General features: G+C 43.8%; 3 protein-coding genes across 7 annotated transcripts; 2 read left to right on the forward strand and 1 right to left on the reverse strand.

Annotated features, from left to right (window-relative positions):
- Positions 1-6,948: 6,948 nt before the first annotated feature.
- LOC109204076 (uncharacterized) lies at positions 6,949-8,640 on the forward strand. 2 transcript variants are annotated; one of them, XM_025911209.1, is made up of 3 exons: positions 6,949-8,014; positions 8,085-8,467; positions 8,614-8,640. In XM_025911209.1, the coding sequence occupies exons 1-2, from the start codon at positions 7,544-7,546 to the stop codon at positions 8,457-8,459; spliced, it is 846 nt and encodes a 281-aa protein (XP_025766994.1). In that variant the 5' UTR covers positions 6,949-7,543; the 3' UTR covers positions 8,460-8,467; positions 8,614-8,640. The 2 variants fall into 2 exon arrangements, with proteins under 2 accessions (XP_025766994.1, XP_025766993.1); XM_025911208.1 differs by lacking the exon at positions 8,614-8,640 and having other exon boundaries at positions 8,085-8,551.
- A 6,373-nt stretch (positions 8,641-15,013) lies between these two features.
- On the reverse strand, positions 15,014-17,888 carry LOC100711535 (uncharacterized). The gene is made up of 5 exons (XM_003460073.5): positions 17,744-17,888; positions 17,216-17,374; positions 16,322-16,801; positions 16,166-16,226; positions 15,014-15,393 (listed from the first exon to the last, which is right to left on the reverse strand). The coding sequence occupies exons 2-5, from the start codon at positions 17,361-17,363 to the stop codon at positions 15,327-15,329; spliced, it is 756 nt and encodes a 251-aa protein (XP_003460121.1). The 5' UTR covers positions 17,364-17,374; positions 17,744-17,888; the 3' UTR covers positions 15,014-15,326.
- A 3,719-nt stretch (positions 17,889-21,607) lies between these two features.
- LOC106097447 (uncharacterized) lies at positions 21,608-27,266 on the forward strand. 4 transcript variants are annotated; one of them, XM_025911187.1, is made up of 3 exons: positions 21,608-26,730; positions 26,928-26,991; positions 27,150-27,266. In XM_025911187.1, the coding sequence occupies exon 1, from the start codon at positions 21,642-21,644 to the stop codon at positions 26,136-26,138; it is 4,497 nt and encodes a 1,498-aa protein (XP_025766972.1). In that variant the 5' UTR covers positions 21,608-21,641; the 3' UTR covers positions 26,139-26,730; positions 26,928-26,991; positions 27,150-27,266. The 4 variants fall into 4 exon arrangements, with proteins under 4 accessions (XP_025766972.1, XP_025766971.1, XP_025766970.1 ...); XM_025911186.1 differs by having other exon boundaries at positions 21,608-26,991; XM_025911185.1 differs by having other exon boundaries at positions 26,928-27,192.

Below are 27,266 nucleotides of genomic sequence, written 5' to 3' on the forward strand. Positions count from 1 at the left end.
CCTGAGAAAGGAACATTTTTAATGTTGATGAACAATACATAAATGCCCACATGACACTAAATACCCAGTACCAGAACATGACATTCAGAGCTTTCATTTACCTGACTATCAAATGACACCCAGGAGGATCATTCCGGGGCATGCCAGGGAGTAGGCTTCTCTGAATTTTGTGGTTTCACTGTCAAGGCAATGTCAACCTGATGATCATCAATATATTTGTGCATTTGCTTCATGTAGACTGCATCTCCTTCTTGAAATAGAAAGGAACAGATCACAGTGACACTGCCCACTGGACATCAAACTGACCGTTAAAGATAAATTTGATGAAATTCCCAGCAACAGCTGTCATACCAAGATAATGCTGTGACTTCAAAAAGGAAGGCTGCTTGACTTGAAATAAAATATTGATTGAAATAAAATCTCTCCCTCTGCTGGTACTGCAGCTTACTGCACAGCCATGCCCATAGCTTGAAACTGTTTTTGCCAACATCCAATAAGTTCTGTTCAGGATACCAAAATCTACTTTTGGATTCATTAAATATAAATATTCTTAATTTGTCTAAATACAGATAGTGTAATGACATGTAATTTCAGTTTTTCTCAACTGACATGGTGGAAATGCCACAGCAGAAAGGTGATTCTCACCACTGTGAATGCAGTTCTCAAAACAATGGGAGGGTTTTTTTCACATTTGTCAAAACATTAATAGTCAGTCAGTCACTTCATCATGTTGATATTTGTACACAATATATTAATTATTCATGTAAATTTCCTGCACCTGTCATAGATGTCCACATAACGTCTAAAAAATTACCCAGTCCAAAGTTCAAATGTTGAACACCATGTTTATGTCCAAGTTCGGTCATGGTTGGACATCCAAATTGTGGACCTAGTTTGGACATTAATTAGATGTCCAGAATTGGTCATGGAGTGACATACCCAATATAGACATGATCTGCATGTCTAGCCGACATCCAGTGGGAAGTCACGGTACATACATTCATTTACTACTTTATTAAGTACGCCTGTTCCACTGCTTATCACAGTAATCTAAATACCTAATCAGTCTTTCTCATCAGCAGCAACTCAAAGAATCTATACATGTACCTGAGAACCTGAAAGAAAGATGATGAAATTTGGCATGGTTGTTGATGTCAGAAGGCTGATTTCTGACACCGTTGATGTACTGGGATTTTCCCACACAATGATCTCCAGGGGTTACAGAGAATGGTTTTCCAATTTCCTTGTACTATTGTACTAGGTATTACTGTGCAATGACAATAAAGAGTCATCTTAAATGAGAAATCATCTAGGGATCAGCAGTTATGTATTTTTGTTTGACAGTGTGTTGGTGGATTTGCTATTGTATACATATTTGAACAAAACTTGACAACAGTAATCAACAGTAGTCAGTAAAGTGAGCGATCTAAAGTTGTGACTGACAGAAGTACAAACTGTTTTGATGAGTTGTCAGATTCAAGTCAAAATTCCATCAACACGGCAGGAAAATATCTTTAGTAGTGACGCATGTGTAAAAACAGTATAGGTGTATAAAAACAATGAGAAATACTAATGTGGGCGAGAACTGCATTAATTCCATAATTAGATCTACTGAATATATAACACCTCTTCTTAAACAGCTCCATTGGCTTCCATTTCACCTCTGTGTCAATTTCAAGATCCTGCTTCTTACTTTCAAAGCACTTCATAACCTTGCTCCTGATCTTCTCCATACATATTCACCCCCTCTTACAGTTCGCTCTTCTTCAGCTTCCCTTCTTTCTGTTCCACCTGCTCGCCTGACTACCATGGGACTCAGAGCCTTTATTTGTTCTGCCCCAAGCCTTTGGAATACACTTCCACCAGATCTCCGGACCACAAACTCTCTCATAACTTTTAAATCACGTCTCAAAACCCATCTATTCAAAATTGCATACACCTGATTCTGTCTTAGTCCATTTTTACGTTGCTCAGCTTTTATACTTTCATGCTTTTTTTTCCACTTATGTCTAAATTTTATTTTGCCATGTTTTATTATATTGTATTGTTGCTATTGTTCTTGTGCTATTGTAAGGTGACCTTGAGAATCTTAAAGGCGCCTTTAAATAAAATGGATGAGGATGATGAGGATGATAAGATATTTTTAAATTTCCCACATGGATCCAATTTTTATTTCATATAATAATCATATTAATCATTTGTGTGGTGAAGATTTTCTTGGTTTATTTGTGCCCTAAAAAACATTTTTAGTTCTCTGTGTCATGGCGGGGTACGCCAGTGTGTTTTGTAAACGAACCCAAAAGCAGACACAGCAGGAGATGGAATTCAACTTTAAATAAAAGCGAGCCTTTATTTGGGCTGATGGCAGGAGTAAACAACAAAAGCTAATGTCACGGCTGCGGCGGCAGTCAAGTGGTGTGTGAGAGAAAAGGACCCAAAATGCAAGAACTGGCTTGCTGCGAGCGAGCGTTTTATTTACAATGGGTGAAGTACAAACAGAAGCGAGGGTGGTGGTAAGGATAGCACTACGACACAAACCTGAACTGGGGAAACTAATAAACCTGTAACACGCAACATACAGGGAGAATCACAAGATGAGGGCAGAGAGACACGGAGAAACACTAACTAAAGCAGACAGTTTCAGAGAGATGTTCACAGACGGACCAGTAACAAGCACACAAGTTCACACAGCATAAATACACACAGAGGGACACTGGGAAAATCACACACAGGCGGGAGACACAGCTGGACCTGATGAACCTGACAAGACAGAGGAAACACTAACATGAGAGACCAACAGAAGGAGCACCAACCCAGAATCCCAGAACCACAAATTCTCATAACACAAAATCATCCCAAAGTTAGAACACGAGTTCACTAATAATAATAATAATAATAATAATAATAATAATAATAATAATAATAATAATAATAATTATTATTATTATAAACCAAACCAAAATCACAGAGTCCACGGACTCAGGACCATGACAGCTAAAGCGAAACAGGCATGACAACTAAACTGGAAAACTAATTATGAAAACTGTGAAGACTCTGAAAACTAAGAGAACTATGATGTGGGATAAACAGATGACCTGACAATGAACAAAAGGAAGACAGAGGAGATTAAATGTACTGTGGCACTCTGGTTGTAACAACAATTTCTGAGCCATGTTTGTGGCTTATGTTTCCTATACTGGTGCTCATCTTGTGATGTTTTGTGATAAAAAAGTAATAGATAAACTTTCTAAAACAGAAGAAGTTGAGTCCTCACACTGAGTATTTAGAGGTGTTCCCCATGTATTATTCATTAACACTCAGATTTTCTTGAAAAACAGCAGAAATTAACAGAACTAAACTAATTTTTCACAGCAGTGTGCAAACAGTGATTCTTGCTTTAGTTTTATGTTTACTTTCATGTCTATGTTTAGTTTTCTATGGTCAGACATTGCACAGCAACAAGCATTTCACTGCACGTCGTACTATGTATGGTTGGCTGGTTAATAATTTGTTGTTTAAAAAGTCAAAATATATCAGCAGGTTATGACATAAAATGGAAAAGACAGTTTTAATTGATATTTACATGATCTGTACCACTTTGTTTATTATGTTGATTGTTTTCATCAATGGTAGGACGTTCTGTTGCAGTGAGTTATGGGACAGCATTTTCTATTCTTCTTTCAAAAGGATGGTATAGTGTATCCTATGCTAAAGGAAGCAATCTTTCCAAGCAACGAAGCACCTTTCCTTAGTGTTTAGAGATTTGGAACAGCTCTTATTATGGCTCCCAGAAAGTCATGCATTGCAGCAATTCAAATCCAGGTCTCTATTAACCTTATATCATATGGATCAAATGCTCTAACCAGTGAGCTAAACTGGCACTTATATCTAAGGTGGAGTCTTCAGCTTGATTTAATTTCATACACAGGATCCTGAAGCCTAACCAGAATCTCAGACCACCACCATCATCAAAGGGTTACAGTAAAGTTAAAGGCTGAATGCCACTGAACACTGAAGCTGTATTGAAGACAAATGATGGTAGCCCAATACCTTATTGACATACAGGATTGTCCTTTAATTGTCCACTGCACGGTGCATATACTGCAAATCAATCAAGTCTTGACTCGTTTCCTCCTCATTAAACTTGGTCTCTTCTTGAGTGCTTGGATCAGCCTCCCATTTTATTTTTTTTATGCCACCCGAGCTGTTTGACACAAGACTTGTGCTCAGTGGATGATGATGGAATTATTAGTAGGACTAGTAGTAGTTAAGTCAATAGTAGTAGTATTGGTCAGGTCAGTGAATGGTTGTTAAATTGGTGTTTGTTGGTGTGTCTGCTTCAGAGGACATTGTACTGACTCCTGTTGTGAAGGGGGCTGGGATCACTGTTGGCTTGGGTGTGGTAAGGATGAAACTTGACCCAGGTGGTGTTCAGATGAGACATCCGGTCCATTTCACAGAAAACTGTAGAAACTGTTATGCACACAAAGAGCAAACAAGAACAGAATTTGTTTTAAAAAAATATCTAAAAAGGTGATTGCCAGTATGAGTTGTTTTACATGGAGCTCTTCTGTATCTCTTTGTACTTATTTCTTCAAAGTAGACATTCTTTTTGTATTCAGTTTGGATTTTTGCATTCTTTTTGGTTAGATTTCATCATTTTATGGGATCTGCACCATCCTTCTTTGGAGCAAATGAATAAATAAGATAGGAGCTGTATTAATCCTTTTTGTTTTATTTTTTTACTTTACAGTGACTTCTTTATAGAAACAGTGCTTTGTAACTACAGGAATGTGCTGAGTCTGATTACATGGCGTCAGAAGAGAATGTTCCTTGCCACATTGGTTCACCTGACTGATTGTTATCTGAGAGAAATTTCCCTCTCTGTATGTTTGCGGACAGAGTTTATACAGGATGCCTTTGGCTGCTGGGCCACCCTGTTTTACTGCTCCCTTTGTTGTTTGAATAGCTTCCCATGTAACACGGGAAACTTTTTAGTGCTGATGAAACAATAGACAAAACCCCACATGACATTAAATACACATCACCAGAACATGACATTCAAAGCTTTCGTTGACTTTAGCATCAAATGACAACACCCAGGAGGCCTATTCAGGGGCAGACCAGCGACTACACTTTTCTGAATTTTGCAATTTGACTGTAAAGAAGATGTGACCCCGATTAATGTCAGTATATTTGTGTATGTATGAGGTGCAGTATGTATCTCATTCTTGAAATATTCACAAGAGTTATCGGTGATCTGCCTCAGATATGACACTGATGACTGGACATCAAAATCAAATCAGTTCATCATTGGGTCAAAGTGGGTCATAGATGTTGTCTGTTTAGAGGAATACATTTTCCAGATGAATTTTATATGTTATTAATGAAATAGTGTCACGTTCCTGGGTCTGTGGACCCAGCGTTTTGAGTTTTAGTTTATTTTGATGTTTATGGTGTTGATGAGGTCCGCCCCGAGTTCCTGAAGGCTCTGGACGTTGTAGGGCTGTCCTGGTTGACACGCCTCTACAATGTTGCGTGGAGATCAGGGGCAGTACCCCTGGACTGGCAGACCGGGGTGGTGGTCCCCATCTTTAAGAAGGGAGACCGGAGGGTGTGTTCCAACTACAGGGCGATCACACTCCTCAGCCTCCCTGGGAAAGTCTATGCCAGGGTGCTGGAAAGGAGAGTTCGTCCGCTAGTCGAACCTCGGATACAGGAGAAACAATGCGGTTTTCGTCCTGGTCACGGAACACTGGACCAGCTCTTTATCCTCTCAAGGATACTTGAGGGTGCATGGGAGTTTGCCCAACCAGTCTACATGTGTTTTGTGGACTTGGAGAAGGCATTCGACCGTGTCCCTCGGGGTGTCCTGTGGGAGGTGTTGTGGGAGTATGGGGTGTCTGGCCCATTGCTACGGGCCATTCGATCCCTATACAACCGTTGCAAGAGTTTGGTTCGCATTGCCGGCAATAAGTCGGACTCGTTCCCGGTGGGTGATGGGCTCCGCCAGGGCTGCCCTTTGTCACTGGTTCTGTTCATAATTTTTATGGACAGGATTTCTAGGCGCAGCCAAGTGGCGGAGGGCTTTCGCTTCGGTGGCCTCAGAATCTCATCTCTGCTTTTTGCGGATGATGTGGTTCTGTTGGCTTCATCAGGTGAAGGCCTCCAGCTCGCACTGGAACGGTTCGCAGCCGAGTGTGAAGCAGTGGGAATGAGGATCAGCACCTCCAAATCTGAGGCCATGGTTCTCAGCCGGAAAAGGGTGGAGTGCCCACTCCGGGTCGGGGATGAGTTCCTGCCCCAAGTGGAGGAGTTCAAGTATCTCGGGGTCTTGTTCGCGAGTGATGGGAGAAGGGAGCCGGAGATCGACAGACGGATTGGTGCTGCGGCTGCAGTGATGCGGACGCTGCACCGGTCCGTCGTGGTGAAGAGGGAGCTGAGTGTAAAAGCGAAGCTCTCAATTTACCGGTCGATCTACGTCCCTACCCTCACCTATGGCCACGAGCTGTGGGTAGTGACCGAAAGAACGAGATCGCGGATACAAGCGGCAGAAATGAGCTTCCTCCGAAGGGTGGCTGGCCTCTCCCTTAGAGATAGGGTGAGAAGTTCGGCCATCCGGGAGGGGCTCAGAGTAGAGCCGCTGCTCCTCCACATCGAAAGGAGCCAGTTGAGGTGGTTCGGGCATCTGACAAGGATGCCTCCTGGGCGCCTCCTGGGCGAGGTGTTCCGGGCATGTCCCACCAGGAGGAGGCCCCGGGGCAGACCCAGGACACGCTGGAGAGATTATATCTCTCGGCTGGCCTGGGAACGCCTTGGTGTTCCCCCGGATAAGCTGGAGGAGGTGGCTGGGGAGAGGGAGGTCTGGGCTTCTCTGCTTAGGCTGCTGCCCCCGCGACCCGGCCTCGGATAAAGCGGATGAAGATGGATGGATGGATGGTTTATTTTTTAGTTCATTAGGTTATCTAAGCTCATTTGTTTATTTAGATTCCCCTTGTGTCTTCTACCCCTGTGTTTTAGTCTCCTTTTGCCCTTTATGTGTTTCACGCTGCGTGTCTTATGTTGTCAAGGTTATATTGTCTTGTCTGCGTCTCATGTTTCCTGTTTTATTTTGAAAGTCTATGTCCTATGTCAGTGCAGTCAGCTTTGCTTCCTTTGTCTCATTATGTCAGACCAGTGTCAGCTGTTTCCCCGTGTGTTTCCACTTCCGCTAATCAGCCTTGTGTGTATTTAGTCTGTGTGTTTCTGTTCATTGTTTGTCAGGTCGTCTGTTGTCCACGCCATGTTTGCCATCCCATGCCTCGCCTCCAAGTTTCTTGTCTAGGTTTTTCTTATTGTTTGTTTAGATTTCCCAGTTTAGGTTTGTGTTGATTTTTGCTTCAGTTTGCCTTGCCTTTTGTTTGTACCTTTTACCAGCCTCATTAAACGGCTCGCTTTTGTTAACATTCACGTTTTGTTCCCTGTTCCTTGGAGTCTGCATTTTGGGTCCTTTTTTCAATTCATACAGTCTGCCCCCGCCAGACTGTGACAGAATGACCTGACCATGTTGGACCCAGCGGACATTTATTTCACAGACTTTTTTGAATTCAAGATTCGTGTTACGATTCTTCACGGGCTTTGGATTATTTCCTCTGCAGGCAAGCAGGAGGAGGAGAAGGAGGCTATTCGGGCTCAGATGACCCGGATAGCCACGGCTAACCCAAGGTTTTTGGACTTTTTGCCTGAGGATTTAAAGAACTTTGTTATTGCCTCAACTTGCTCTACCTCGCCATTATCACCACAGCCCTGCGGAGACGCAGGTCTTCCTTCGCCGGCTACAGGAGTAAGAGTCGGCGTGTTCAGGCTCTCGCCTGTGTCACCACAGCAGCGGACAAGTGCTGTGGTTTCCTCACCACAACCAGTGGCTGCTTCAAGCGCTACATTCACCTCAGCCGTAGCGGCGCCAGCCTCCACAACCATGGTTTCCAGGAGGAGGCAGCGCCCACGTCGTCACCGTGGCTTACAGCAGCATGAGGTGGGTGACTATAGTCTGGATCCACGTGTTTTTTCTAAGGAGCAAACTAAAATTAACACAGACTTGCCAGTTCATGGGCCCAGTTATGGAGGTTCCGCACCTGCTGGCCCTGCCTCGCCTCAGCCAGAGGTCTCCGCACCTGCTGGCCCTGCCTCGCCTCAGCCAGAGGTCTCCGCACCTGCTGGCCCTGCCTCGCCTGGTTCTGCCACGCCTCAGCCTGAGGACAATGCCTCGCCTGGTCCTGCCACGCCTCAGCCTGAGGACAATGCCTCGCCTGGTCCTGTCGCACCAGCTGGAGGTTCAGCCGAGCCCGTCCAGTATCCTGCCACACCTGCTGCAGCGCCACCACCTGGTCCACCACCTGCGGCTTCCACGCCGTCGCCTGCAGTGCCATCCACCATATTTAAGCTGGCTAAACGATTTGGACTTAGTGCTTCAGAGCTGATGGATCAAGTTAAGTTTTGTGTTCCACAGCCACTCATGTTTGAATCAACTCGCCATGCTTTCTTGCCAGTGTCTATGGAAACTGTTCATGTGACACCTCAAAAGACTGTTTTTTCTGAGCCACCTCCTCTGCCTCCTTGTGTTCCTGCTCCTAGGGCAGCTTGGACCCAGCGTACCCCTGCGCCCGTATCAGTTCCTCGGGTGAGGGAGGCTGAGGTCCAGCTGGTCCGTGCTCCGGTTCCCAGGCCGGCTGAGGCTCTTTCAGTTTCTGCACCCGTACCAGCTCCTCGGGTGAGAACAGCAGCTGCCCAGCTGTTGCCGGTGCCTGTCCCGGCTTCCAGGGTGAGGGGGGCTGTGAACCAGTCCACCCCTGCACCCATGCCGGTCCCCAGGGTGAGGTCAGCCAGGATACAGCCCGTCTCCGCACCCGTACCTACTCCTCGGGTGGGAGCGGCTAGTGTCCGGCAGGTGCCTGCAACCATTCTTGTTCCTGCTGGAGGCCCAGGAGAGCCCTCCAGGGACATGCCTCATCAGCTGGAGGGCCCGAGGAGCCCGTCCAGCCTCATGCCACTGCTTCAGCTGGAGGGCCCGAGGAGCCCATCCAGCCTCATGCCACTGCTTCAGCTGGAGATCTGTGCACGATCTCTCTCTCTCAAGTTATCTGGTTATTTCATGATGTGAAATATTCTTAAAACAAGGATGGTCACCCATCCAGGGTGTATTATGCCCCTGGTATTATGATAGCTAGGATAGGTTCCAAATACACTGCAACCCTGAACTGGATAAAATGGAAGAAAATGGATAGATAATGCAAGTTACAAGAGGAAACCTGAATATAGCTTGGGTAAACTTGCTCCAGGTTGCATTTTGCATTTTTATTCTGCATTATGGTGTGTCGTGGATGTCCCACTATATAATTTTCTTCTTATCCCTGACAGTACTGTCCATCACGGCAAAATTGGTATTACCGAGGAATTTCCTTTTTTTCCAGAGACATTCACACCAGTAGTCTGCTAATGGTCATTTTGTAGGGCTCTGACAGTGATATGTACATATTTTGTCTTCCTGATTAAAATTGAGCAGCAGTGTTTTGAACAAATCAAAGCCATATATAGTAAACCTATATATGAAGAATTACAATAATTCAGTCATAATATAAACAAATTGTCATGGAGAGCTTTGGCAGGCAGGATGAGGCTGGACCTAAATGCAGGACTCAAAACACAAAGGGGTGAATTAAAGGAGGCAGCTTTATTGCACTGTTACAAAAACACTTGATGCAAGACACCATAACTAACCAGAAACTAGAAACTGAAAACTAAGAGACTAGAAAACTAAGCACTACGAGGGACACAAGGAGCATAGAGAGAGACACGTAGCAAAATGGGACAACATGACAACAGGTGGAGGAAGACAGATGACTAAATACCCAGAGGATAACAAGGGGATTGGAAACAGGAGGGAACACAGCTGGAACTAATCAGACATAATGAGACAGGGAGAAAGCAAAACTGAACAAATAAGATAGGAAACACAGAAAGAGACTCAGACTCAAGACACGTGAGCTTGACGCAGTGACTGGGGAGACATGAGTAAACGTTTGTTTATCAAAGATAAAAGAGATGTCAGGAATCACATCCAGATTTTTAGAAGATTGATGGATACATCTCCCTACATGGCCAAAAGAGTCGCATAGTCTTTCAGCTGGTCAGCACAACCTAGCATAACGATTTTGATTTTGATTTCATTAAGATGAAGAAAATTGTTCAACTTTAGGTCAATAAAGGGATTTTAACAAAACCAGCATTAAACTGGGATCATTAGATTTCATAAGAGAATAAATCTAGATGCCATCACCAAAAAGATGAAAGGACAGGTTGTATTGCCTAAAAAATGACCCCAAAGATCACAAAAGGAGAAAATTCACCAGTTTTTTACAGAGAAAGTTGTGTCCTTCGAATAAGATTGAAAGCAATCAAAAGCTATGAAACTTACACAGTTCAAGACTAGGTAAATGAGAATGAGTAGCAGTATCGAAATGGGCTGTTAAGTACTGACATCATGTTTCCTGAATCAACATACCATGAGCCTCAGTTTTTGACCCAGTTTTTTTGTTTTGCACTTTTGCTTATAGTTTGAGTTTTCCTGTTGTCTTAGTTTTCTGGTTTCTCATTACAGTGGGAATGCCTTTGTGTTTAGTCCTGTTGTTGTTTGGTTTTCTATCTGTTTAGTATTTATATATGTTCTTAGTTTTAGGAATCTGGCCTCTGTTCATGGCCATTTTGTTTGTATTTAATTCTTTGTTTCTGCTCTCATGTTCCGGCTGGACCTAAATGTCTCTGTTTGTGATTCTGTATTTTGGGCTCAGCTCCCCTTGGCTCTAGTGCAAGAAGAGGATCCAGGATCTATTGATGTCCATGATCCCTAGGACTAATCACAGCTCTTTCTTGGGACATTCAGGATTCAAGTTGGTGCTGCACACTGCTCACAGCCAACTCTGGACCTGGTGTTAGCTGATGTGGGCTTAGAGGCAGCTGTGCGCCTAGCAGCCCTCATCATAGACATGGGGGGTCAAGCAGGGGAATGAAAGTAGATTGTTGTGGCAACAAACTTCTTTATCAATATGGGCAGGGAATCTAATAGCCAGGGAGGGCTGGAAACCAATCTGTGTAGTTTTTGAGCTACTGCTTCTTTATAATCCTCTCGGGGCCCAGTCAGCCATTCCTTACACAACACCACCACAGTATTAATAATGTCCTCCTTTTCCTCTTCAGTGGGGTTTAAGGCTCCTTGATAAATTAAAACCAAACAGCTTGTTTGCACTTATTTCACTGTCACACCATACTGTTTAAACTTAAAATGTGATGCAACAGCAGTTTCAGTACTATGGCGAGATCTAAAACCAGACTGAAATTATCCATAAATATAAAACTAAGCTAAAAAATGTTTTTAGTTAGTTAAAAACTTTAGATGAAAAGTGAAAACCATATACATAAATATTTTTTCCAAGACCAAGGAGTAAAATTATAAATTGCAGTGGCCCCAGCACTAATCCCTGAGAAACACCATGTGTAACATAGGGTAATGGACAGCAGACAGTCTTACCTTGAACAAAATGTCAGAGAGATATATTAAGCCGGTTGTTCTAACAGAAGAGAATGAGAGACTGTGTCAAAAGCAACGAATAGGACTAAGCACGTGACAAGGCCAGCATCAGATGAGAGGAGTAGGTCATTGGTGATTTTAATAAAAGCTGATTCAGCATTGTGTCTTGAATAGAAACCGGTCTGAAATGGCTCGTATAGGTTAACATATAGTTAACCTACATGAGTTAACCTATATAACCTATACGGACTTGTGTTGAGATGATACTGTGGATGCTGGAATTTTAGACCTACATGCAAATGGAGGGTTGGAAATGGGCCTAACATTGTAAGGGTTGCTGAAATTTGGACCTGTTTCTTAAGAATAGAGGGTGATAGAGGTTATTTTAAGAGATACATGAACAGTAGCAGTGGAAAGAGAGGAATTAATTATGGCACTTGTGTCTTGTTGCCTGTTAATCATCCAGGTAAGGAAATCCCAAAAAGTTGATTCTGTTGTATGTCATCTGGACATAACATTGGACATAACATTTGCAGTGGGATGAACATTTCGTCACTCATCCAAGTGACGTCTTCAGTCTCAGCTGACTGCAGATTTCCCCTGTTTTATAAACAGTACATTTGCATAATGACAGAAACTAGCACCACTGATTAACAGTGGGTGCTAGTTTAAGCCGGAGTTCAGGGGTGCACCTGAGGGATACTTTGTAGAGGTGGCAATATGAGTTTTAAAGTGAGCCAGAAAGTTGAGTGCATATGATAAGTTCTGTATGGAGTTAGGCCCTAACCATATTAGAAATGCAGTATCTAGCCAGATGCAGAGTCGGGAGCCTTCAGCTTTCAGGCCTCTCTTCTGTGGAACCAGATTTTAGTTTGGATTCGGGAAACAGGCAACCTCTCTGCTTTTAAGATTAGGCTTGAAACTTTCCTTTTAGTAAAAGCATATAGTTAGGGTTGGATCAGTCGACCCTGACCCTCCCTTAGTTATGCTGTAATAGGGCGAGGCTGCTAGGGGATTTCCATGTTTTGTCTTCAGTCACCTTTCTCATTCACCTTGTGTCTAAAGAGGTCTCTGCATTTAATTATTAGTTATTATTAATCTCTTTCACTCTTCCACAGTGTGCCTTTTTCATGTAGGGCCTTCACCTTACAATATAAAGTGCTTTGAGGCAACTGTTGTTGTAATTTGGTGCTATAAAAATAAAACTGAAAAAATTTACCTTTTTTAATCAATTAATTTTTGCATTGATGACTAGATGTCGATCACTACACCAATAGACAAAAGTGTTGACCTCAGTGAAGAACAGCAATAAATCTCATATAACAGGCTAAGTATGGCAGTGTCATCTGGTTATACACCTCTTGATTTATGTAACCTGGCATGCTGCATTGTGGCTGTCACAGTTGGGTTGAAGAGTAAGCCTGTATTAGTCCATTTTTGTTTGTTTTCCTTACATTTGTAGTCATTTAGCACCTCTTTGTGGAAATTTTACTTTTAAATTACAAATGACAGAGAAGAGAATCTTCATCACTAAGTTGGTCTGGGACAAATCTACCCCTCTGTATGTTTGCACACAGAATCTAAGAGTTTATAAATGATGTCCCAGACCACTCGACCAGCTTGTTTTCCTGCTGTGTTTGTTTTGGTAGTTTAGCTTGAGACAAGTAAAATTTGTGATGTTGATGAAACAATACACAAAAGCCCACTTGACAAAATAATCATCACCAGAACATGACATTTAAACCTTTCCTTAACTTGAATATGAAATAACATAACCCAGAGGGATTATTCACGGGCAGATCAGGAAAGATGACCCTGATAAACTTTAGCATATTTGTCCATTAGAAAGCTGTATATACATCTCCTTGAAAGATTCATAAGAGTGGAAGATATCAGAGGTCACAATAGCACACCAAAATCAAATCCGTTCAATCTTGAGTCCATGTGACTATTAATTCCGAATTTGGAGAAATTCCCGGTTACAGCTGTTGTCTATGCAGCGGAACAAACATATCAAGTATATTATTCTCTTTCTGGGGCAAAGTTTTTCCCAAAGTTTTCCAGCCTAACACAGATTGCAGAAGGGGGTGGTCTAAGTGGTTATTTTTGCTGTGTCACTACTTAAACACACTGAATGATGTCACGTTTCCAGGAAGTCTGAAACACAAGGGACACAACAACAATGATATTTAGTTTCTAAAGAACCAGCTTCAATCACTCAGTGTCCACCTAAACAATAACCTTGTCACGGTGTGATGAAATGTGGATCTTAAGTGTCTTTAAAAATGTTTACTCAGCTATTTACTTCTGCAACAATATGCAGCACCTGGGAGTGGATTTTATTGCAGTCAAATGTAAATATTTGACAGGTTATAAAGGTTATAAAAAGTGAGTTATGCCTTAAGTCAGCCTGTTTTGTTAATATTAGTTTTAGTGCCAGTCCCGCCCCCACTGTTTCAAAACCATGTCAGCATACGAGCTGATATCTGCTCAATCTTCTCAGAAACTGTGAGGTGGATTTCTGAAATGTTCCCCATTTGCGCTTAAACTTCCAAAATTTCTGGAAAGAATTATCTTCTTGCACTCAGTAATTATTTGACACAGTCACATCAGGAGTGAAAGACTGATACTGACAACTCAAGACAGTACAGAAAGAGAGAGACCAAAAGTACCAACAAAACATGCCAAAACTTAGCTAGAGCTACCGAGTGAAAATGAAGATAAATGTAGCTGCTTTTATGAAGTGGCAAGTAATTTCAAAAGTAGTTTTTCAAACACATCCACAAATGTCTCTTATTTTAACTTATTTTTATGCACTTTGGATCACAATCCATCGGCCTATAAAACATGCTTAGCAAAGTGATATTTAATGAACTGGAAATTAAAATTGTATATGAGATGTCTTCATTCATTTTATTTTATGAATAAAATAGTGGATCTGTACATGATATTCTTCTCAAGTTCTCTACTTGTTTCATGTTGTGAAACGTCTTTGAAACCAGACTTGCAGATCACACTGCTGTTACAATGATAGCCAAAGGTAGACAAAAGATATGGGTCAGGTGGCTAGCTGAGGTTAGGTATACATGTAGGTTAGGCGGGAAGGGATGGTTTTTAATCTGCCAACATCAACAGAATATATGTGTTAAAAGTGAGTTTTACATTTCATCCAAAATAATTCCGAAGAGCTTTTCTTTCTAAATACCTCACATTATTCCATTTTTTTTTTCACATGAGAAACATTTTAATGGTTTTAGTAGTGAGTGATTGCTTGGTTCATTTGTCAATAAAAGATATTTTATAGTTATTTGGTTGCAACAACATTTTATGAAGCATGGTTTCTAGCACATGCTCATCTCATGTGATGTTTTTGAATAAATAGGAAGTAATAGGCAAGCTTTATAAGACTGAAGCCGTTGTGTTTTGGCATTCAAGCACACACTCACATAGTAATGATGCAAAGCAATATTTATTGAAAGACAAATACCAGATGTAAACTGCTGAGTCTTAGGCTTTTGAAGAAAAAAATCAGCAGTTTTCAAATTTCAAAGGAATCTGAGGGCTGATTACGTTACTTGGCATTACCACTAAAATGTGCAGATACAAGACAATGGTTATTGAAAGATCAGTGCAACAAACAAAGAAAACACTGCTGCACTGTAGAGAATGAAGCATGCGGTTTCTCAATCACGGCTCACTGGAGATAGATCTGGTGAGGAAACTGACGTGATCCTGCAAGTAGAAACTGTGATCTCACAGCCGTTTAGTTACATTCTTTGAAGAAATTCCCTGTGCGACGACATGACTCTGAGGCTCTGTCCATGATGTCCCTGTTTGATTAGAACAAAAGGAAGTAATTAGACAACACTATTTTGTTGTATTTCTCTATTTTAGTCTCTTTAAATTAAGTTGTTTGTTTTAAATATACTTTATGGACAAAGGACAGGAAGCTGGGAGAAAGACATGCAATAATTAATCCCGGGACAGATTCAAACCCGCGCCTCTGCATTGGCCATATGGCACATGAATCACATGCTCTAAACCAGGGGTGGGCAATCTCAGTCCACGAGGGCCGGTGTCCCTGCAGGTTTTAGATGTGTCCTCGAACCAACACAGCTGATTCAAATGGCTAAATTAGCTCCTCAACATGTCCTGAAGTTCTCCAGAGGCCTGGTAACGAACTAATCATGTGATTCAGGTGTGTTGACCCAAGGTGAGCTCTAAAACCTGCAGGGACACCGGCCCTCGTGGACTGAGATTGCCCACCCCTGCTCTAAACAGTGAGCTAAACCTGCACACATGAGTTTTCAGTGTGATTAACTTCGCACACAGAAAAGTATCCTGATTCCTTTCATAAAGCCTAACCAGCATCTCAGAGAGAATTCTCTACTTCCATCATCAAAGGATGAAATCAAGGAATATCTTTGGGAACAATCGTGTTCAGTCCGTACAGCAAAGTTAAAGATGAAATAAAACAGAGCACTGAAGCTGTGCTGGTGACACATGATGGTACTGTTTTACAGTACATATACAATGAATGCACCACATACAAGTTTCAGTTATTTATCTGACCTGTGTGTGTTGTGCTTTCCACAAACTTACCTCCAGTAACCAGTCTGGATAACACAAGCAATATCATCAGTTATATCATCATCAGTGAAGGCTGCAAGAAAAAAGGATCAATATTTATTATGCAAGGATTTTTAAAAGCAACACTTAAATAAGTAATGTCAATTTGTTTCTGCAACAATGACTCACCTTTACAGGAGGTATGGCACATATTTTTGGACGGGCATAATCCTGAATCACAGAACTCTCTGTCAGACAGCTGGAAGAGTCCGTAAAGGTTTTTGGATTCATCATCCTCCTCACTGCTTGTTTCATTCTCATCTTCCATTTCGCTGTCATCACGGTCCTCCCCACTAAACTTGTTCTTCTCATGTCTGCCTGAGTGAGCATGCCGCCTTTGTCTTTTTACACCACCCGTGCTGTTTGACGGAAAGGTTGCGTTCATTGCGATGATAGTTGAGTTAATGGTCGGAGGAGTCGGAGGAGCAGTGGTATTGGTCAGGTCAGTGGATGTTGAATTGGTGTTTGGTGGTGTGACTGGTCCATTGGTCATTTCGTTGGGTCCTGTTGCGGCGGGAGCTGTTGGCTTTGGTGTGGCAGGGATGCACTTGCCAAATGACTTGACCAAGTCTGTGTTCAGATGAGACATCCTGTCCACTTCACAGATAACTGCAGCAGACAAGGAAGAAAGAAAAGATTAAAAAGGTGATAAGAGTCATCTTCTGTCAACCTCCAAAATACATAAAAAGACAACAGTGACAGAAAAAAATGAGCTATAAGCTAAATGAGCTAATGTATATGCCTTGAGTTTTACTTTAGTAACTACTGTTTTTCAGTCACTCTCATTGTATGCCAGATAAATGGATAAGTGAACAGACAAATTGGTCTAGGTTCTCCAGTGTCCCTTCACAAGAGCAAAATGCACACTGAAGGAGACTGAAAGAGACTACTCTAGCTTTTATATAAAGCTCTTGGTAGTTATTTCTTTAAAGCAGACAGTTTTTTGTGTTAAGGTATATAAATTTGGAATGAAATGAAAGTCAGTTCACGGTTGTCAAACACCAAAACCACATTTGACCTCACCTGTTGCCAAGACTCTTTCCCCCAGTCTCCCAGACAGACGGATCATTTTCCCAAGCTTGTCTCTGAGCTCACATTTGGAGACAATCCGGCTCTCAGAAAAGGTGGGCAGAACTGCCACGGCCACCACGACAAGAAACACGAGCTTCATATCAGTACTTTCTGTAGGAAAAAGTGAAAATGAAAAGACTGTTGTGATGTCTTTTTAAACAAATAAAATATCTTTTCATGATGTAAGACAATTTTGCATTTGTGTACCATGCAAACTGTTCCAAGGTCTAATTTTTTTTAAGAGAGGAGCTGAATAATGGATGCCAAGATGCAAGATTTTGCTTCTAAGCTATGAAGGAGTATTTCTCTGGTTTAATTGTAGAACCTTTCCTTTATATGCAGAACCCATTCATTTGATTCTAGTCTACAGTGAAGCCACTGGTTAAAAAACAATAGTGACAGAAAAAGTAAGGAAACAAATGTTTTTTACATAATATGATGAAAAGATTGTGATTATAAATGTAGCAAATTCTTACTTACCACGTTGGGCCACTTGATCGACTGTTAACTGAAAGAAATTGCCAGGTCTGTATGTTTGCAGATAGGGCTTGTGAATTTATATGTGATGGCTTTTAGCACTGGACAAGCCTGTTCCACTGCTGCCTTTGTTGTATGGGGAGTTTCCCTTGAGACACAGGAAATCTTTTAATCATGATGAAAGAACACACAAATGTGGTTTTGCTTATTGTTATGCAATTGATTATGGATTACATTCTTTTACCTGGGCCATTTAACATTAAATCATCCAACACCTGACTTTCACTGCTTTCATTGACTTGAACATCAAGTCAACGCACCCAAAAGGATTATACAGGGACAGACGAGGGAGTAGACTTTGCTGAAATGTTTTTATTTGATGTATTTGGGAGGTGCAAAATGTTTCTTGGAACACAGTGGAACAGATCTGAAGTCACAATGATAAAAGGTGTGATCGCAGAGCCATTTAGTTACATTCTTTAAAGAAATTCCATGTGTGATGACATGAGTCTGAGGTGCTGCTCACTGGACAACAAAATCGAATCACTTCAGCCTGGAGTCCATGTGACAGCCGTCCATGTGACTGCTGTCACATGTAAAATTGAAATCTTACATGAAATGTAAGACTGTTTAGATTTGACTGTTCTCAACGTGACTGTTGTCAAATCTAAAGTAATTCCAGTAACAACAGTCGCCTATGCAAAGAACTAAATGAACCAATATATTATTCTCTGTCTGGGGCAAAGTTTGCCCATATTTTCCAGCACAGACTCAGATTGAGGGGAGGGTAGATCTAAAAAGTTTACCAAAGCTATTTTTACTCTGTCACTGTTTAAGCACACTGAATGACATCACTGGTTTCCAGGAATTCTGAGACGCAAGGTACACAATCACAATTATCTTTAGTTTCAAGAGAACCAGTTTCAGTCACTCAATGTCCACCTAAACAATAACCTAGTTTCTGTGTGACAAAAAGAGGGATTTAAGGATATTTGATAAATGTTTACACACTTACTTACTTCTACAAAAAATTGTATCACCTGAGAGTCCATTTTACTGCATCAATCCATCAATCCATACATTTTTTCTTCATAGCCAATTGTGCTCAGTGGGTGTGGTGGAGCATATCCAAGCTGCCAAAAAAAAAATTGGCAGGATACACCCTGGACAGGTCACCAGTCTTTTGCAGGGCTAACACAGAAAGGCGTACCACCATTTTCACTCACATTCACACTATCTATTTAAATGCAGTCAAATAAATGTTAAATATTTGGCACAAGGCTATAGAGAATGAGTTATGCCTTAAAGCAGTTTGTTGTAGTGTTGTGAACTCCCTCATGCATGTCTGTGTGTGCGGTGCCTGCCAAGCATTAAAGTTGCCATTTTGAGTTTAAGTTTTGCCTCTGCATTGAGTCTGCATTTTGGGTCCTTTCCTGCCTCCAGGTGTAACAGTGTTTATGTGGTATTATTCCACTTGCCACAAATGTCAGTGTAATGGGGAAACAGCGCCCCCCCTCTCGGTGTGGCTGGTTAGGGGAGGCTGGCTGCAGTAATCGCTGCCAGTCTGTCGTAGCCATACAAGAGGTGAGTTGTATTGCTCCGCACACGATATAGCTAAGTAGTACAGACATATAAAAGACGTTTGATTAACTGATGGGCACCGAGTGTAATAAGTGCTTAGTGGACACATGTCCAACACCAGTTTTATGTACTTTTCATTTGTTTATTACTGTGTAAAACTGTATGCTAAAGCGGAATGCTAATGGGATGTTCTGCCATAGTGTGCTGTGCGGAGTGGTGTGTGGCGAGCCTGTGCACTGATAAAACACCGTTGTTTCCATTCAGGTACATCATTTGTTGTTGCTGTTACTTTCTTGTATATTATAAATTGTAATATTGCGGCAGTAATCGCTGCCAGTCTGTCGTAGCCATACAAGAGTGTGCTGTGCGGAGTGGTGTGTGGCGAGCCTGTGCACTGATAAAACACCGTTGTTTCCATTCAGGAAATAAAGTGGCATCGATCAGAGACTCCTTGTTTTCTTAAAACACAACACAACGCAGAGTCGAGGAGTCTGTTTGGGCCGAACTGTTGCAGCAGGATGAAGCAGAAACCGGTTACACTGGTGCCGTGACCCAAGCTCCTGCAATCCTGCGACCGCAACGGGGCCGTCTACTTCCTGGAAGGTGGAAAAGTCGCGGGAGACTGGCTTTTCTTAGTTCCGCCGTTTTCTGCGTTCTTTAGAGACATCGGGGTGGGGTTCTGTGCTTTCTTTTTTTTTTGGAGAGTTTTTTAAAAAAAAAGGAAAAAAGAAAAAGAGAGAGAGACTCATTGCTGAGCCATGGCAGATTTTCCCAGTTTTGGCAAGGGAAGGGGGGCAGTTGGTTTTACCCCTCTGCATTCATTTGGCAGAGGCAGATCAAGGTTGCTGACAGCTCCAGTTTCATCCACACCTAAGCCTGTCCTTACTGAGTTAAATGAGAGCCCTATTGATGTGAACGGTGATGATCTACAAAATGCTAGATCAGAAACCAGTCCCGCAAAAGAGAACCTTTATGCAGAGATGGCAACGCAAATTGGGTTTTCTATTGGGAAAAGCATTGCCTCTTGTCTTGAATCTCGGTTGGGCTTTGGAGTGGGAAACAGTGTTGTTGGGTCTGCCAATAATGTGTTATCAGAACCCTCACTATTGAATGTGATTGTAAAGTCTGATGTTAAAGAACCTGTGTGTTTTAGAGGGGATGGCTGTGATACATGTGGTGTTCAGGAATGGGAGGAAATGATGATGACTTTTTTTAAGAGAAGAGGGGTACCAGTTGCTGAACAAGCTGATGATGTGCTAAGTAAACTGCTGGGGAGGGCACGAGAGATAGTCAAGGTGGGCATACGTAGTAAGCCATCTGTGTGTCTTGAGAGGGGCCCAGAGCCCATTTTTGAGATCTTAAAGCAGCACTTCAGTGACACTGCCTGTTCAAGCATGCCTTTAGCTGACTTTTATGCAACACTACCCAACTCAGGTGAAACACCATTTGACTACTGGCTCAGGTTGAACAGAGCCATGGAGGTGACAGAAGACTGTCTGAAGAGACAAAATAAGTCCTTTGCATATCTGACAAAAGAGCTGACTGCTATGTTTATCCGTCACTGTCCAGACTCAGAACTGTCTCTTATTTTCAAGTGCAAGCCCCTGCAGCAGTGGACGGTTGCTGATGTGCACGAGAAATTGCTGGAGCATGGCAAGGACCAGAAGTGCACCCCTCAGTTTAGGGCAGTCAGTGCCTTGAGTTTTCGGCGACAGGAGGTGAGTCCCAATGTGCAGCAGGCGACAGGCAGCAGTAAGTGTATTACACCATCACCTACCCCTACCTCAGCATTACTTACCAACCTTAATGCACAACCACCTACTGATCGTCTTGATCATGTGATAGCCCTGTTAGAGAAAGTCCTGGAGGGACAGCCTCGACAAGCAAAGCTGCCTGCTAAGGATGATGCCAGGGTCCCCCGGACCCAAACACACAAAATTGTGCCTTGCGTGATTTGTGGTGACACTGAACACTCTACGTATCACCACTGTAGAGCCCATCAGCTGTGTTTCATCTGCCATGCTGGCGACCACACACGGGCTCAATGCCCCAGGGCTGTGTCTGTCAGAGTGAGGGGGCCTGAATCAGCCACCCAGCAGCTGGGAAACTAGATGGCCTACATGTGGAGGGGGCAAGTGTTAGGCCTGAAATCGCCCCCAAAAAGGATGATTTTGATGATTTAGAATCTGTATACCACACTGTTTGTGAGGAGCGCCAGTTAGGCCGGCGACCGATTATTCAGAACACACACAGACTAAAACAGCATGATGAGCTGTTCTATGAAAATGTGACCCTGGGGGGCAAAGTGTTTGTTAAAGCCATGCTTGACAGTGGCTCTATGGCCTGCACCCTCAGCACCAATATGATGCCCCAACTATTACATCATGCAGTGCTGCAGACCCCCACCTTGCAACCCACTGATGTTGTCCTGATTGGCTGTGGTGGTTCGAGGACAGTTCCATCAGGTGTGTGTGACATTACGGTGGAGATGTATGGTTGCAAAGTTGTTGTGCCAATGTTGGTGGTCGCAGGGCAGAGTGAGGACCTCATTCTGGGCAGTAACCTAATGAGATATCTGGGTAATTGCCTGAGGGAAGAGGGAGATTTAGGAGGGGAATGCAGCAAGACCCTGAGTGCTGAAGAACAGCCTAATAAAAATCTGCTGAGTTCAATGTCAGGAGTGGTGGCCCCAGGGCATGTTGGTGATAAGATCGGAACTGTCAAGCTAAAGAGAGCTGTAACATTAGAGCCCCTGACAGAACACCTGGTTTGGGGCAGGCTGCAGCTAGTGAATAGTGGGGAGGTGGGCAGTGCCGTAGTTGTAGAGCCCACCGGGTCAAGGTCTGGTCCGAGGTCAGTTATGGTTGGGAGAACTGTAGCGCATCTAAACAGTGATGGTTGGCTCCCTGTGAAAGTGCTGAACCCCTTTGACAAGCCGATAACCCTGAAACGGAACATGAAGTTGGCTGACGTGTCCCCCTGTGCAGCGGTGGAGAATTTCACCCCCACTGGCTCCTACTTGCAACAGAACATGCAACGGTCTACTAGCCCAGCTTGGTGCCATGATGAGCAGAGTCTAGTCACCGATGTTTCCACTCTGCCTGATGATTCAGCCTCACAGGAGATGACAGGGTGTTGTAGCCCCTTACATGCAGTACTGCGAAATCTGGGGCTGTCTGATATCGACGTTGATTCATGTGCAGTCTCGCCGGCTGGCAGAGAGAAACTGGTTGGCCTCATAGCCCAGTTTGAGTCTATCTTCTCGAGAGACAAGTTGGATTGCGGCAAGGCTAACGGCTGCCTACATCGAATTCGAGTTGTGGACGACAAGCCATTCCGGTTGCCATGCCGACGTGTGCCGCCGACGCATTATGAAAAACTAAGACAGGCTCTGAATGACATGGAGGAACGGGAAATAATTCGGAAGTCTTGCAGTGAGTTTGCATCACCACTGGTCTTAGTTTGGAAGAAGTCCGGTGAGTTGAGAATCTGTAATGACTTTCGATGGCTTAATGCTAGAACTGTCAAAGATGCTCACCCACTCCCGCATCCGGCTGACGCACTGGCTGCTTTGGGGGGGAACGGCTTGTTCTCCACAATGGACTTGACTTCGGGTTATTATAATGTGGAAGTGCATGAGGAGGACCGTAAGTACACGGCATTTACATCTCCATTTGGTTTGTACGAATATAATCGTATGCCACAAGGACTGTGCAACAGCCCGGCAACCTTCATGAGGATGATGCTAGGCATTTTTGGGGATCAGAACTTCCTCAGTGTGCTGTGCTATCTTGACGATGTTCTGGTTTTTGCCCCCACAGAAGAATTGGCACTGGAGCGCTTGCATATGGTGTTCCAGAGACTCCAGGTTCACAACCTCAAGTTGGCTCCAAAGAAGTGCCATTTCCTGAGACAGTCTGTGAAATTCTTAGGGCACATTGTAAATGCTGATGGGATACAGTCGGACCCTGACAAAATAGCATCCATTACATCCCTTACAGAGGCAGACCTTATGGAAGAGGGCTCGAGTGTTCCATCCCAACAGAAAGTCCGCTCATTTTTGGGGATGGTAATGTTCTACCAACAATTTATTGAGAACTGCTCATCCATCGCAAAACCTCTCTTTCGGCTGACATCTGGGGATAAAGGCCCTCGTGGTTCACGGCGAAAGCACCGGCCGGTGCGTACAAAACTGTGTGGGGAGGACTGGACGGATGAATGCAGGGCAGCTTTCAATGAGCTGAAGCAGGCCTTGTTGGATCGAGTGCTCCTGGCCCATCCTAATTTTGAGGAGCCCTTTTTGCTCTCTGTTGATGCCTCCAGCAGTGGCCTTGGTGCCGTGTTGTCGCAAGTTCCTGCTGGGGCTTCTACATCAAGACCGATCGCCTTTGCCAGTAAGACACTCAATCATGCACAGTCCAAGTACCCAGCGCATAGGCTGGAGTTCTTTGCATTGAAGTGGGCGGTGTGCGACAAGTTCCATCACTGGTTGAGGGGTCATCAGTTTACCGTTTGGACGGATAATAACCCTCTCACTTACATACTTTCTAAGCCAAGACTGGATGCATGTGAGCAGAGGTGGATCGCAAAGCTAGCGCCTTTCCAGTTTGACATAAAGTACATTCCTGGTCCTAAAAATGTGGTTGCTGACGCGCTGAGCAGGGAGCCCTTCGTGCACCCCAGGGCCTCCCACCGGTTGATAAGGGTTCCATATAATGAACTTCTGGCAGAAGCAGAGGCAGTCGCCACTGGTGGGGTTCAGGAGGCCTTCAGATGGACTGTTCACTCAGCTGATAAGGCCTCAAGCAATGACCAGCTTGTTGTTTCTCAGTGCACGGCTGTTGAACAGGCTGGAATGCTGACGTCTTCTGAGGTGGGAGCTGTCTTCCAGGCCCATAGTGAACATGAGTCCAGGGTGTGGCCACATGCTCTCCTTCTACCCCAATGCTCTCGGACTGTGCTTCCGCCGAACCAGTCTGCCTCTGAACCCTTCTTGCATGATGACCTAGTGGGACACCAGCGGCGTGATGATGTGCTGTGCAGAGTGATCTCCTATGTGGAAAGGGGACGGAGACCCTCGAGGAGGGAGCGAGCAAGTGAACCGGTTGATACGAAGGGACTTCTAAGGGCTTGGGACAAGTTGACTGTGAGAGATGGTGTGCTCTATCGAGTCTCCAAGAATCCCGTCACAAAGACAAAGAGTTATCTGTATGTTGTTCCGCCAACCTTGCGTCTCGCTGTACTGAAAGGCGTCCATGATGAAGCCGGTCATCAGGGACAACAGAGAACACTTTATCTGGCCAGGCATAGATTCTACTGGCCTGGTATGGCCAAACATGTGTCAGAGTATGTACGGTGCTGCAGAAGGTGTGTTGTTAGCAAGTCGCCTGAGCCAGAGGCGAGAGCACCTTTGGAGAACATCAGAACATCAGAGCCCCTTGAACTGGTCTGCATAGATTTTTGGTCTGCGGAGGATTCGGCGAACAAGTCAGTGGATGTGCTTGTGGTCACAGACCACTTTACTAAGATGGCTCAGGCCTTTCTATGCCCCAATCAGTCTGCTAAGGCAGTAGCACACCAACTCTGGCATAACTACTTCTGCATCTACGGCTTTCCGAAACGCCTTCACTCGGATCAGGGAGCTAATTTTGAGAGTGTGCTCATTGCCGAGCTATTGAATGTGGCAGGTGTCCAGAAGTCTCACACGACCCCATACCATCCAATGGGAAACGGCTCCTGCGAGAGGATGAACCGTACCTTGGGCAACATGATTCGTGCATTACCCCCCAGAGCCAAGCAAAGGTGGCCTGATGCGCTGAAAGCTCTCACATTTGCCTACAACTGTACGGTGCATGAGACGACTGGCTATGCGCCATTTCTGCTGATGTTTGGCAGAGTGCCAAGACTGCCGATTGATGTGATTTTTGGCTCTGTTATTGAGCACCAAGACATCATGGACTATGATCGATATGTCCAGACATTGAGGAGGGACCTCAAGGAGGCCATGGATTTGGCGCAGGAGGTGGCGCGCAAAAATTTGAAGCGTCACACGGACCTCTACAACCGGAAGGTGCGGGGAGCGCCAGTAGTGATTGGTGATCGTGTCCTTTTGGCCAACAAAAAGGGACGTGGCAAAAGAAAACTTGCCGATCGCTGGGAGAGTGTTGTCTATACAGTTTTTGACAAAAATGATGAGAGTCACACCTTTAAGCTGATGGATGATTCCACAGGGCGAGTGAAGGTTGTGCATCGCAACCTGATAATGCCGGTGAACTTCCTTCCCCTCAGTGGTGCTTCAGTTCAGGATGATGGAGATGAGCTTTCTGAGTCTGGCTCGCTGATGGTTGGATGTGACGGAGAAGCTGTCTGCAACTCATCGGTGGGCACGGCTGAATACAGAACAAGAGCTTGGGTGTCTGACTTACCGTCTGCGGTGTCCAGCGACTCGCTGATGACAGAGGTTGCTCAACCAGAAGGAAGCATTGTAGATCAAGAACTTGCCTGTACCAGTGTTCCCCCTGTTGACACTGAGGAGCAGGTAAATGCCACCTCTGGTGGTCAACATTCTGACCTGCTTATGTCTGTGGCCCCAGTAACAGTCTCCTCTGTTTTGGAGTTGGCGGCCACTACTGATGGTGACCAAGACAGTACAGCTGCTATTGAGGGTCAAGTCTCAACCACAGTAGTTCTGCCCAACGCAGATCCGACTGATGTTAGCAGGGTGGTGGGGGCCCGTGCTAGATCGAGAGTGGGACGGTTACTTAAGCCTGTCTCCAGGTTGATTGAAATGATGCACCAGAAACCTGTTAAAGTTTGAATATTGTTGGATAACTGCAAGTTAATTCTATTGTTGTTGAAGTGGGACTTTGATCTTTAGAATTGAGACAGATTATTTGTTTTGGATTTTTCTGTGTCAGAGAGGCGTACAGTTATGATGTGATGAAATATGTAACTGGCATATTTTGTTCTTTTTTGGAAGGGGTCTGGCCAACTTCTTCTTCTATTGATTCTTTTGGGAATAGTCCTCTGACTGAATTTTCTTTGTGACTGTACGACCTGTATTACTGAACAGATTTATCACATGTTGATAGCTGTGGATTAGCTATTGAATTTTTTTTTTTTAAATCTTGTTTTTTTTTTAGGATTATTGGGTTTTTGTTCTCTGTTGTGTTATGGTGATTGTGGTGTACCTGTGTTTTTTTTAAGGGTGTTATTTTGTTTGTGGTGTTTGTTTATTTGAGTGTGCAAGTGGAATTCGGCAGGGGGGAATGTAACAGTGTTTATGTGGTATTATTCCACTTGCCACAAATGTCAGTGTAATGGGGAAACAGCGCCCCCCCTCTCGGTGTGGCTGGTTAGGGGAGGCTGGCTGCAGTAATCGCTGCCAGTCTGTCGTAGCCATACAAGAGGTGAGTTGTATTGCTCCGCACACGATATAGCTAAGTAGTACAGACATATAAAAGACGTTTGATTAACTGATGGGCACCGAGTGTAATAAGTGCTTAGTGGACACATGTCCAACACCAGTTTTATGTACTTTTCATTTGTTTATTACTGTGTAAAACTGTATGCTAAAGCGGAATGCTAATGGGATGTTCTGCCATAGTGTGCTGTGCGGAGTGGTGTGTGGCGAGCCTGTGCACTGATAAAACACCGTTGTTTCCATTCAGGTACATCATTTGTTGTTGCTGTTACTTTCTTGTATATTATAAATTGTAATATTGCGGCAGTAATCGCTGCCAGTCTGTCGTAGCCATACAAGAGTGTGCTGTGCGGAGTGGTGTGTGGCGAGCCTGTGCACTGATAAAACACCGTTGTTTCCATTCAGGAAATAAAGTGGCATCGATCAGAGACTCCTTGTTTTCTTAAAACACAACACAACGCAGAGTCGAGGAGTCTGTTTGGGCCGAACTGTTGCAGCAGGATGAAGCAGAAACCGGTTACA

This window comes from Oreochromis niloticus, linkage group LG11 (genome assembly GCF_001858045.2).
Source record: "Oreochromis niloticus isolate F11D_XX linkage group LG11, O_niloticus_UMD_NMBU, whole genome shotgun sequence".
In the NCBI taxonomy this organism is placed as follows: Eukaryota; Metazoa; Chordata; class Actinopteri; order Cichliformes; family Cichlidae; genus Oreochromis; species Oreochromis niloticus.

Bases quoted from the DNA above. Each gene is read 5' to 3' on its own strand.
- LOC106097447 (XM_025911186.1), top strand. From the start codon at position 21,642: ATGCTTGACAGTGGCTCTATGGCCTGCACCCTCAGCACCAATATGATG.
- LOC109204076 (XM_025911209.1), top strand. From the start codon at position 7,544: ATGTTGGACCCAGCGGACATTTATTTCACAGACTTTTTTGAATTCAAG. The intron at 8,015-8,084 runs GTGGGTGACTAT...CAGACTTGCCAG, and splicing joins GTGGCTTACAGCAGCATGAG to TTCATGGGCCCAGTTATGGA.
- LOC100711535 (XM_003460073.5), bottom strand. From the start codon at position 17,363: ATGAAGCTCGTGTTTCTTGTCGTGGTGGCCGTGGCAGTTCTGCCCACC. The intron at 16,802-17,215 runs GTGAGGTCAAAT...TGTCTGCTGCAG, and splicing joins GGAAAGAGTCTTGGCAACAG to TTATCTGTGAAGTGGACAGG. The intron at 15,394-16,165 runs GTAAGTTTGTGG...CTAATCAAACAG, and splicing joins ATCCAGACTGGTTACTGGAG to GGACATCATGGACAGAGCCT.